The sequence below is a fragment of the Armigeres subalbatus genome, unplaced genomic scaffold (genome assembly GCF_024139115.2).
Source record: "Armigeres subalbatus isolate Guangzhou_Male unplaced genomic scaffold, GZ_Asu_2 Contig932, whole genome shotgun sequence".
In the NCBI taxonomy this organism is placed as follows: Eukaryota; Metazoa; Arthropoda; class Insecta; order Diptera; family Culicidae; genus Armigeres; species Armigeres subalbatus.
Window position 1 is genome coordinate 32,411 of NW_026943736.1, and position 11,335 is coordinate 43,745.

The 11,335-nt window shown below is 45.9% G+C and overlaps 2 protein-coding genes across 3 annotated transcripts; both read left to right on the plus strand.

The window, feature by feature from the left end:
• The first annotated feature begins 3,368 nt into the window (after positions 1–3,368).
• On the plus strand, positions 3,369–5,240 carry LOC134204829 (uncharacterized). The gene has a single exon (XM_062679622.1). The coding sequence runs from the start codon at positions 3,369–3,371 to the stop codon at positions 5,238–5,240; it is 1,872 nt and encodes a 623-aa protein (XP_062535606.1).
• Positions 5,241–5,458: 218 nt separating this feature from the next.
• Positions 5,459–6,022, plus strand: LOC134204830 (uncharacterized). 2 transcript variants are annotated; one of them, XM_062679625.1, is made up of 3 exons: positions 5,459–5,524; positions 5,590–5,898; positions 5,961–6,022. In XM_062679625.1, the coding sequence occupies exons 1-3, from the start codon at positions 5,482–5,484 to the stop codon at positions 5,978–5,980; spliced, it is 372 nt and encodes a 123-aa protein (XP_062535609.1). In that variant the 5' UTR covers positions 5,459–5,481; the 3' UTR covers positions 5,981–6,022. The 2 variants fall into 2 exon arrangements, with proteins under 2 accessions (XP_062535609.1, XP_062535608.1); XM_062679624.1 differs by having other exon boundaries at positions 5,590–5,986.
• The last annotated feature ends 5,313 nt before the right edge of the window (positions 6,023–11,335 follow it).

Genomic DNA, 11,335 nt, shown 5'->3' on the forward strand with positions numbered 1-11,335 from the left:
GTTGGAGCTTCTCAAATATTATTTTTATTTAATGAATTATTGGGTCGTATTAAATCTACGGTGTCTTTTACTTGTTTATTATTTGATTCAATTGAATTTTGAATTTAATATTTGGAACAATAACATATTAGATTCCAGCGAATCGCAAAATTTTAACAAATAGATTTTTATGACATAAAGTTAAGATTTACTTAAACTTTTGGATAGTGTGTTTTGTACAAATATATCCTAAACACATGCTACTTGAATTTTATATTACTATGCTATTGTTGTTTATAGTACGCTTGGCAATAATTTTTCATCTTTTATGTTTTTAAATGTCTTATTGTACTTGGTACAGTCATTTTAAATGCGAATGCATCTGTCAATTATGTATATCTGTCTGTCAATAAGGATTAATCTTCCCGTGTTACAATTTCTTCGAGTAGAATTCAACTTAATCCGTGCTGATACGGTCGTAAACTCTGATCATGAAGATTCCGACGCCGGTGAAATGTTGTGATGCAGTCCGCAAGAGCAGATGTCGATGATGAGCGTGGTGACTTTGAAGAAAACGTGTCTGCTGTCGATGATGATGGCGAACATATTTCTTCACTTTTAACACAAGCCAAACCCAATGTCCATCGTGCTGATCAGGAGTTCCAGAAACGTTTCGTGGAAAACGATTTCGGTTGCGCTTGTGATGTGTGTGCTAGAATCTGGTTCAGGAATGATTTGAAACCAATCTCCGACTCAAATGCTGCCGTGTTACTGGCGACAAATTATTTCGAAACGGTGGAAGGATTTTTGGCGTGTGCTACATGTCGAACAAGCCTGAACCGCGGATCAATTCCCTACATTGTCGCAATCGAATGGCTTTACATATCCCAAGTTTCCGTCCAATTTGCCTCCGCTAGACCCTCTCACCACAAGACTGGTGTCTCCCAGGATCAATTTCATGCAGTTTCGTCGTTTGCGGCATACTGCAGGTTTGTGGAAAAGTTATTTTAACTTAAAAATGTATTACATCAAATAAATATATGATTTTCCTAACCTATTTTCATTAACATGCAACAGGTAGTTTGGCAATAATCGGCCAAATTATCAACATTCCAGTCGACGTGGCCCAGATGGTAGGCGAACTTCCCCGCCACCTGGATGACGACTATGCTATCAACGTGTGCATCAAGAAACACTTCATACACAAATCAAGTTACTTGTCCGGCTACGTGAAGAAAGGTACCGTTAAAGCATGGCTGAACTATCTGGTTACTACACCGCTCTACAGGCGGAATGGAATTGTTTTCAATGAAGAAAACTTGGCTGCGATCGGACAAACAGAGCAGACGGATATTTCGGAGGAACGTAGGGCAGTAGACCTTGAAGTCGTCGACGAGATGAACGAGGTAGAAATGATGATTGGACAACAACATACGCTCATGTGGAATGAAGACAAGTGTCTGGAACTTGCACCGGCACAAAATCAGAAACCGCTTTCCATTATCTACGATGAGTTTGCTGAGGAGCTGTCTTTCCCCGATATTTATCTTGGTCATCCGAGATGCTTCAACCGAGAAGTCCATGTGACAGCGTTCATGACGGCTACTAGCGAGGTGCGACGTCGGGATCGGCGGGGCGCGAGACCGGAGCATATTTTGTATATGGCCATGAAAATCATGCGACTGCGGGTATCGGAAGGATTGAACAATACCTTTAAATGCATGGGCACGGCCAACATAACAAGGGCGCAGTTGCAAGATCGGGAATTTTTGGAAAGCTGTATTGAGCGTAACCTCTCTTTTCTGAAATCTATTCCGAACTCCGTTCAATATTGGCAGCAAAGAAAACGGGATGTTTTCGCCATGATCCGGCAGCTGGGGAAACCCACGATGTTTTTGACGATGAGTGCAAATGAAATTAGATGGCCTCACCTACTAAGCATTCTGCGGAAGCTTTCTGGTGGCTCTAACACTGCGGAAATGGACGATATTGTTGCAACAGCTGTCTGCACTCCAGCGTGCTACACTTGTCAGCGAAGATCCTGTCACGTGCTGTGCATATTTTCACAAGTTGGTAAACATCTTTCTGCGCCTTCTGTCATCGACCAGGTTGAGCCCGTTCGGCAAATACCACGTTGTAGATTATTTTAAGAGGATCGAGTTCCAGCATCGTGGCAGCCCGCATGCACATATTCTGCTCTGGCTGGCGAACGATCCCCGTGAGGATGTTTCCGAAAGAATGCCCGCTACTGTTGAGTTGATCGATTTTCTGTGCTCCATCAGATCGGAAGATCTGCCTGAGACCTATGGCAGTCAGGTGGGTTTAAATTTCGCATAGTTTCTAGCAAGTAATCACTCACAATGTCAAACCCTTTTAGGTTCATAAACACACGTTTACGTGTTTCAAGCGAAACGATAAACGTTGCCGGTTTAATATTCCGTACTGGCCAATGGATCAAACCAGAATTCTGATCCCCATTACAGCCGGGGATGGCCGACTTCAACAGCTAAACAGAAAGGCAGCAAAAATGCGGGAAGCTCTTGAAACGAAGGTCTACGATAGCCTTGACGCGTTTCTCGTTGATAGCAGTTGCACGTACGATTACTACTTGGACGTGATTCGCTCTTCCATTCGCCGACCAACAGTTCTGCTGAAACGTTCCATGACGCAGCTTTGGACCAATCCATTCAATCCTTGGATCGCTGAGAAGGTCAAATCAATATGGATTTGCAGTTTGTGCTGGAGGAGCTTTTCATGTACTGCTTATGTTGTGGAATACGTAAACAAGACCAACAGAGGCATAAGTAGTTTACATCGTGACCTCATAAAGCTCCAGGAAGAGCATCCAGACCAGGACTACAATGGATTGTTGAAGAAGGTCAGCATAAAAATGTTAAATTCCGTGGAAATGTCTGCCCAGGAGGCTGCTTGGTATTTGCTTCGGCAACCGATGTCAGAAGCCAGCCGCAAGGTACCATTCATCAAATGATATAGTTTTCACAATTTAGAATTCAATTTCGTTTTAGGTTGAGTTTATTGCGACAATGTGGCCACAAGAGCGAATAAAATCCAAGAAGCGGAACAAACAGATGGACGAAGAGGATCTCGACGACAATTCCACCGATATGTGGACGCTAAACATCATCCAACGGTATGAACTGCGCCGAGGAATGGATGATATCTGCTTGGCGGATTTCGCAGCATATTATTCGGAAGGAAGATCCACGAAGCATTCATATAGACTCCGTTTAGTTCCCCATGTATTGCGTTGGTGCTCATACAGTATGGCGGAAATGGTCGACTATAAGCGTGAGATGGTTCTCCTCTTCCTACCGTTCAGGAATGAAGTCTGCGATGTACTTGCAGTCGGAACAAGTTCCTGAAGTTGTATGAAGAACAACGAGGCCGCCATTCTGGCAAACCACGAGAAGTATGACTGCGAAATGAACTTGGACCAGGTTGTGGAGGAATACATCCGCATATGCAGCGAAGACAAAGAGCAGCAGGTGATTGCCGACCAGAAGCGCGACGAGTTCGTCCGCACGATCGTCATGGAGCCGAATGATGACGATATTCACAACTTGCCAAAAGGACCCTTGGCAGCTGTCGTCAAACAGCAATCCAATGTCTTGTCAAAGCAAGAATATTGTGAAATGGTGCGTGCTACGAATGCAGAGCAGCGGGATTTGATCGTGCAAATAATTCACAGCTTGCATTCCTCTGAAGAAATCCTCAAACCAGTGCAAATATTCTTCACTGGCCCGGCAGGCTGTGGCAAAACGTTCACTTTGCGCAATCTAATGGAGACAATGAACCGGTACAGCCAAGCTCATAATAAGCAGCACCACGCTTATGTAGCATGCATATCCACTGGAAAAGCAGCGGTTGCAATAGGTGGAACAACAGTGCATTCCGCATTCCGGATTTGCATGTCGCGTAGGCAAAGCTCAAAGCTGAGTTTCGAGGCATTACAACTGTACCGGAACGCCTTCGCCAACGTGAAGCTCATCATTATCGACGAAACAAGCATGCTGGGTGCTGATGTCCTCAACACAGTACATGTCCGGCTTCAAGAAATCACGGGGAACTACGACGATCCATTCGGTGGAATGCCGATCGTATTTTGCGGCGATCTTCGTCAATTGCCACCGGTCAATGCGCGGGCGGTGTTTAAACCGAGCATAAACTCCATGCATGGCGCCGTTTTATGGCAATCTCTCGACTTCTACCCATTGGTTCAAGTTATGCGACAAACCAACGAGCAGTTCTCCGGCATTCTCACAAAAATTGGCAACGGTGAGCGGATGTCGTCTGAGGAAATCGAGCTTATTGAAAGCAGGTTCCGTACGGAGGAGTGGTGTCGGCAGCATGTCCCTCGAGGGATCCGGTTATTCCATCGGAACGCTGATGTCGAACGGTATAACTCTGTGGCGTTGATGGATCGAGAGGCTGTCAGATGTACTGCAGATGACCTATACTCTGGTTATAAGGACAATTCCCAGCTGGCCAGTGCTCGCACAAAGGTGCATAAGATGAGTGTAGTAGAGACTGGTGGCTTACCGTATCTGTTGCGTCTTGTTCTTGGTACACCTTATATGCTGACCACCAACGTGGATGTCGAAGATGGCATCGTGAACGGAGCGATCGGAGAGCTCATGCATGTTGAGTACAACGAAGGAAACTCGCAGCAACAGGCAATCACGAGGCTTTGGATGGCATTCGAAAATGAGTCCATTGGGAAGATGTTGAGAGTGAAGGCCAGACCGCTGGTGTATTCGAGACCTGGGGTGCTACAAACAGGCTGGACTCCAATCGTTAAACGATCGGCGAACGTAACCCTTAACGGTGGTGTTAAGTGCAAAAGAGTTCAGTTTCCCGTTGTAAGTGCGTGTGCCCTCACAGTCCATAAGTCCCAGGGAGGCACATTCTCGGAAGTCGTATATAATTACGATAAGGGTCAGGAACAGCAGCTAGTTTACGTTGGTCTTTCCAGAGTTACATCAATCGACGGATTGTATCTGACGAATGCCAGTAACTCATTCCGGTTCCACCACGGAAAGGGTTCTATGACCCCTAGAATGAACGACCTTCGGACGGAACTTGAACGTTTGAGTAACCATCGTATGCGCACCATTACAGACGATATCATGGAAGCTATAACCGCAAACAAGTTGGCTTGTACGTTGATGAGCATCAATGTACAAAGTTTGAATGCACACTCGTCGGACATTGCAACAGATCAGGGTGCTTACCGCCGTTGATTTGCTTGCAATGAGCGAAACTTGGCTTGACAACGGCACAACCACAAACATCAATGGATACCTTTGTGTTTGTCAAGAGAAGCGTGACGGAACAAGAGCGGGAGGGTGGCAATATTTGAACGTGCTGGTTCGTCGACTATGGCCGTTTCTCACGCCATTACGAAGCTCAATGAAAGCTATGACCCAGCATTGAGTGTAGCAGACGAATATAGGGGACTGCTGTGCTGCAGAGGTTTCAATCATGGAAACCCGCACGTTACTGTTTGCGGTATATATTTCACCAGGTATAATCAAATAGTAGTTGTGTTTGTATTTAAGTGTGTTGCATTAAATTTTGAATATTTACTAGGTACCACCCTGAAGCAAAAGAAATATTTCTTAGTGCGCAACCTCATAAAGTACACCCATGTTGCCATGCCCGTGGTAGTGTCGGGAGACTTTAATATTGATGTGACGAAAGAGGAGAACAGAGATTTCATCTGGTTCATGAAGCAGTTTCTCTATCTGGATTGTGCTTCGGATCCAACTATAGCTACTACTCTGGGTGGCACATGTCTCGATCTAACGTTCACCCGGAACGTAAGTGTGGAATGCAGGAGATACTGCACGTACTTCTCCTACCACCGGCCTATTTTGTCGATTCTTGCGGTGTCCCGAGGTAAAACTAATGATTTAGAATTAAACATAGTTCTCTTCATCAGTTATGTTATTTTATTCTAGAACCGATGCCATCCCAGTGAAGTGAATTAACGTCACTGATCGTCGTTGGTCCGCTAGTTCATCTGCCGACATCAGCCGGACAGTCCGTAGCAAAAATAGATAATTGATCCTGAAAATAAAACTTGAGTATTTGGTAATTAAATTTATATTTAGATCATAATGTATTTAATATGAAACATTCTTTCCGTTTTGTTCTTTTCTTTGTTTTATACAGATTCAGCCCAACAGTGGATTGATGCATCCTTTAACATTCATCGGGACCACGGCGTACATCACTTCAAAAGGCTTCAAGCCAACATAAACAAACGGCCCTTTTCAGGGCCACCAAATATTCATGGAGGAAGATGTTGTTGAGGCTGTTGTTAACCGATCTTCTGTTTCTTTAATACTCTGCTTATAGTTATAAACTGAAATGAGTTTATAGTAACAATCGGGTTTTCGCCCATTTATTTCCAGGATATGCGACATGTCGAGGATATTCCAACCCAGATTGAATATACAGCCCCATCTTCAAAAATCAGCACCAAGAAACATATTTAGAGTTTCAAAATAAAATCTTCTACACTTACGTAATCCTACGTCCAATTGGCGGTCGTGTCTCGGATACAACCTTCTACTTTTTTGTTATTTTCAATGGTTCAGAATTAGAAAAGTTTTTAAATATTGGCCAGTAATAATATCCTTTATGCATGTTTAAAAGTACATATATTAAAATAAAATTTCACAACTCCATATTTTTTTAAATATTGAAAAATGTGTATTTTTTTGTTCCTTTGTGTTTTTGTCCGCACCCTTTTTCAGAGTGAAATACATTTAGTATAGTATTTTTCCTCAACTACTTAATAGACTAACGCAAAATGAACTCCCCCAAGAAATTATGACGTTTGAGCGGGTCGCATAATGAACGCAAAATGAGCTTTTGTTCGAGAAGACGACCCGCTCAAATGTCAAAATCCATCGGGTGAGTGAATTTCATGAACTCCTGCACAGGTCTATACAACGGAACGTTATGGTGGTGAATGATGCACTCTAAAAATTAACTTTTAGAAATTAATTATAAAATAAAGCCCATAAATTTTGAAATTTCCACAGCTCTTGAATTTTGTCAAAAGGTTTTTTGACATGTCCCGTTTTCAAGTGCGTTTGTCCCGTTTTTTCACCGAAATAATCTGGTCAGCCTACACATATGGTACAGCAGTTTCTGTGGCTTACAACAGAATTTTGATACATTTAAGTAGTTGCGCAACCAAATCAGTCCGATATGTGCTGCTAGGAACATGCCACTATTTCCATCTCAATAGGCAAGCAAACTTATTATAGGTAATTGACGATCTATATATATGTAAAAACCAATCTATGTATGTATGTTCGCTAACTACTTCTGAACCACTTGGCCGATTTCAACCAAATTTGGTACACATGATCTCTATCCCCCTTTTGCGGGCAGCAGGGACTATGTCCAAGGGCTTGACGATCCCTCCCCAGGCCATCTGCGAGTTGTGGGGCTTGCCTAGGATGTGGTGGGGTTTGACAGTGGGCCCTGTTAAACCTCTATAAAAAGCTGCATGTATCCGCCAGTAGGCCCCACCAAAGCGACCGTGTGCCGCTCAAAGCGCACAAGCCCAAGTCCTGGTGTTAGGTGAGACGCTAAACAGCCCTGACACGACGGCCCTCCGACGAGACAGGAGGTTGGCGCAAGCCCAATAAGCCGCCTGGAAAACCAATAATTACGAACAATATAAGAGATAATGCGACTCGATATAATCGGCAAATACCTAGGCGACGAATACAGGATCACGATTGGAACCTTGGAACATGGAATTGCAAGTCGCTAGGTTTCGCAGGTTGCGACAGGATGATCTACGATGAATTACATCCCCGCAACTTCGACGTCGTGGCGCTGCAGGAGATTTGCTGGACAGGACAGAAAGTGTGGAAAAGCGGGCATCGAGCGGCTACCTTCTACCAAAGCTGTGGCACCGGCTTCATAGTGCTGGGTAAGATGCGCCAACGCGTGATTGGGTGGCAGCCAATCAACGCAAGGATGTGCAAGCTGAGGATTAAAGGCCGTTTCTTCAACTATAGCATCATCAACGTGCACTGCCCACACGAAGGGAGACCCGACGACGAGAAAGAAGCGTTCTACGCACAGCTGGAGCAGACATACGATGGATGCCCACTGCGGGACGTTAAAATCGTCATCGGTGACATGAACGCATAGGTAGGAAGGGAGGAAATGTATAGACCGGTCATCGGACCGGATAGTCTGCACACCGTATCGAATGACAACGGCCAACGATGTATAAACTTCGCAGCCTCCCGCGGAATCGGTAGTCCGCGGTAGTCCGAAGCACCTTCTTTCCCCGCAAAAATATCCACAAAGCCACATGGAAATCACCTAACCAAGAAACGGAAAACCAAATCGACCACGTTCTAATCGACGGTAAATTCTTCTCCGACATCACGAACGTCCGCACTTACCGCAGTGCGAATATTGAATCCGACCACTACCTCGTTGCAGTATGCCTGCGCTCAAAACTCTCGACGGTGTACAGCACGCGTCGAAGTCGGACGCCGCGGCTTAATATCAGGCGGCTACGAGACGGTAGACTAGCCCAAGAATACGCGCAGCAGCTGGAAGTGGCACTTCCAACGGAAGAGCAGCTAGGCGCAGCGTCTCTTGAAGATGGCTGGAGAGATATTCGATCCGCCATTGGTAGCACCGCCACCGCTGCACTTGGGACGGTGCCCCCGGAGCAGAGAAACGAGTGGTATGACGGCGAATGTGAGCAGTTAGTGGCAAAGAAGACTGCAGCAGGGGCGAGATTGCTGCAACACCGCACGAGGGCGAACGAGGCACGATATAAACAGGCGCGGAACAGACAAAACTCGATTTTCCGGAGGAAAAAGCGCCAGGAGGAAGATTGAGACTGTGAAGAGACGAAGCAACTGTACGCTAGTAACACACGGTTGTTCTATGAGAAGTTAAACCGTTCACGTAAGGGCCACGTGCACGGACATAAACGGGAACCTTCTTACGAACGAGCGTCAGGTGATCCAAAGGTGGCGGCAGCACTACGAAGAACACCTGAATGGCGATGTGGCAGACGAAGATGGCGGTATGGTGATGGACCTGGGAGAACGCGCGCAGGACATAATCTTCCGGCTCCGGATCTCCAGGAAATCCAGGAGGAGATTGGCCGGTTGAAGAACAACAAATCCCCTGGGGTTGACCAACTACCAGGAGAGCTATTTAAACACGGTGGTGAGGCACTGGCTAGAGCGCTGCACTGGTTCATTACCAAGATTTGGGAGGAGGAAGTGTTGCCGCAGGAGTGGATGGAAGGTGTCGTGTGTCCCATCTACAAAAGGGCGATAAGCTGGATTGGCAACTACCGCGCAATCCACATTTTGCTGAGCGCCGCCTAACGATACTCTCCCAAATTTTATGCCGTCACTAGCACCAACTGCAAGGGAATTCGTGGGGGCAGTACCAGGCGGGTTTTATGGGCGAACGCTCCACCACGGACCAGGTGTTCGCCATTCGCCAAGTACTGCAGAAATGCCGCGAATACAACGTGCCCACACATCATCTATTCATCGACTTCAAAGCCGCATATGATACAATCGATCGGGACCAGCTATGGCAGCTAATGCACGAACACGGTTTTCCGGATAAACTGACACGGTTGATCAAAGCGACGATGGATCGGGTGATGTGCGTAGTTCGAGTTTCAGGGGCATTCTCGAGTCCTTTCGAAACCCGCAGAGGATTACGGCAAGGTGATGAGCTTTCGTGTTTGCTATTCAACATCGCTTTGGAAGGGGTAATACGAAGAGCAGGGATTAACACGAGTGGTACAATTTTCAATAAGTCCGTCCAGCTATTTGGTTTCGCCGACGACATAGATATTATGGCACGTAACTTTGAGAAGATGGAGAAGCCTACATCAGACTGAAGAGGGAAGCTAAGCGGATCGGACTAGTCATCAACACGTCGAAGACGAAGTACATGATAGGAAGAGGTTCAAGAGAAGACAATGTGAGCCACCCACCGCGAGTTTGCATCGGTGGTGACGAAGTCGAGGTGGTAGAAGAATTTGGTACTTGGGCTCACTGGTGACTGCCGAAAATGACACCAGCAGAGAAATTCGGAGACGCATAGTGGCTGGAAATCGTACGTACTTTGGACTCCGCAAGACGCTCCGATCGAATAGAGTTCGCCGCCGTACCAAACTGACAATCTACAAAACGCTCATTAGACCGGTAGTCCTCTATGGACACGAGACCTGGACGATGCTCGTGGAGGACCAACGCGCACTTGGAGTTTTCGAAAGGAAAGTGCTGCGTACCATCTATGGTGGGGTGCAGATGGCGGACGGTACATGGAGGAGGCGAATGAACCACGAGTTGCATCAGCTGTTGGGAGAACCATCCATCGTTCACACCGCGAAAATCGGACGACTGCGATGGGCCGGGCACGTAGCCAGAATGTCGGACAGTAACCCGGTGAAAATGGTTCTCGACAACGATCCGACAGGCACAAGAAGGCGAGGTGCGCAGCGGGCAAGGTGGATCGATCAGGTGGAAGATGATTTGCGGACCCTCCGTAGACTGCGTGGTTGGCGACGTGTAGCCATGGACCGAGCCGAATGGAGGAGACTCTTATATACCGCACAGGCCACTTCGGCCTTAGTCTGAATAAATAAATAAATAATAATAATCTCTATCCTCAGGGGAAGTTAACAAAGGGGGTGGAAGGGTCATTTGGAAAAAGGGGATGGGTTTTGTTTAGAAAACGAACAATTCAGTGTAACTTTCAACTCCCAGGACCGATTTTAACCAAATTTTGTACATATATTCACTAAGAGACAACCATATGAAGTGTAATTTAGGAAAGGGGGAGTGGTCTGGAGTGAAAAGTATTGTTCAGAAAACGGGTAATCCAGAGTAAATTCTGAACCCCTGGACCGATTTCAACCAAATTTGGTACACACATTCTCTATCCCAAAGAAAATATAACAAAGGGGGTAGGGCGGTCATTGTGAAAAGAGGGAGGGTATGGGGGGAGGGGTTGTCTTTATAAAATGAGCAATTCAGTGTAACTCCCAACCCCCAGTACCCATTTCAATCTAATTTTATACACATATTCACTAATTCACTAAGAGTAGTCGATCATATGGAAGAGTAATTTGGTAAAGGGAGGAGGGGTCTGGAGGGAGGGGTATTGTTCAGAAAACGGGCAATTCAGTGTATCTGCTGAACCCCTGGACCGATTTAATCCAAATTTGGTACACACATTCTTTATCCTAAGGAGAAAATAACAAAGGGGTGGGATGATCATTGGGAAAAGGGGAGGGTAAAGAGGAAGGGTT

Coding starts and splice junctions, on each gene's coding strand:
- LOC134204829 (XM_062679622.1), top strand. CDS start 3,369: ATGAAGAACAACGAGGCCGCCATTCTGGCAAACCACGAGAAGTATGAC.
- LOC134204830 (XM_062679624.1), top strand. CDS start 5,482: ATGGAAACCCGCACGTTACTGTTTGCGGTATATATTTCACCAG. Junction 5,525..5,589: donor TGCGGTATATATTTCACCAG/GTATAATCAAAT, acceptor AATATTTACTAG/GTACCACCCTGAAGCAAAAG.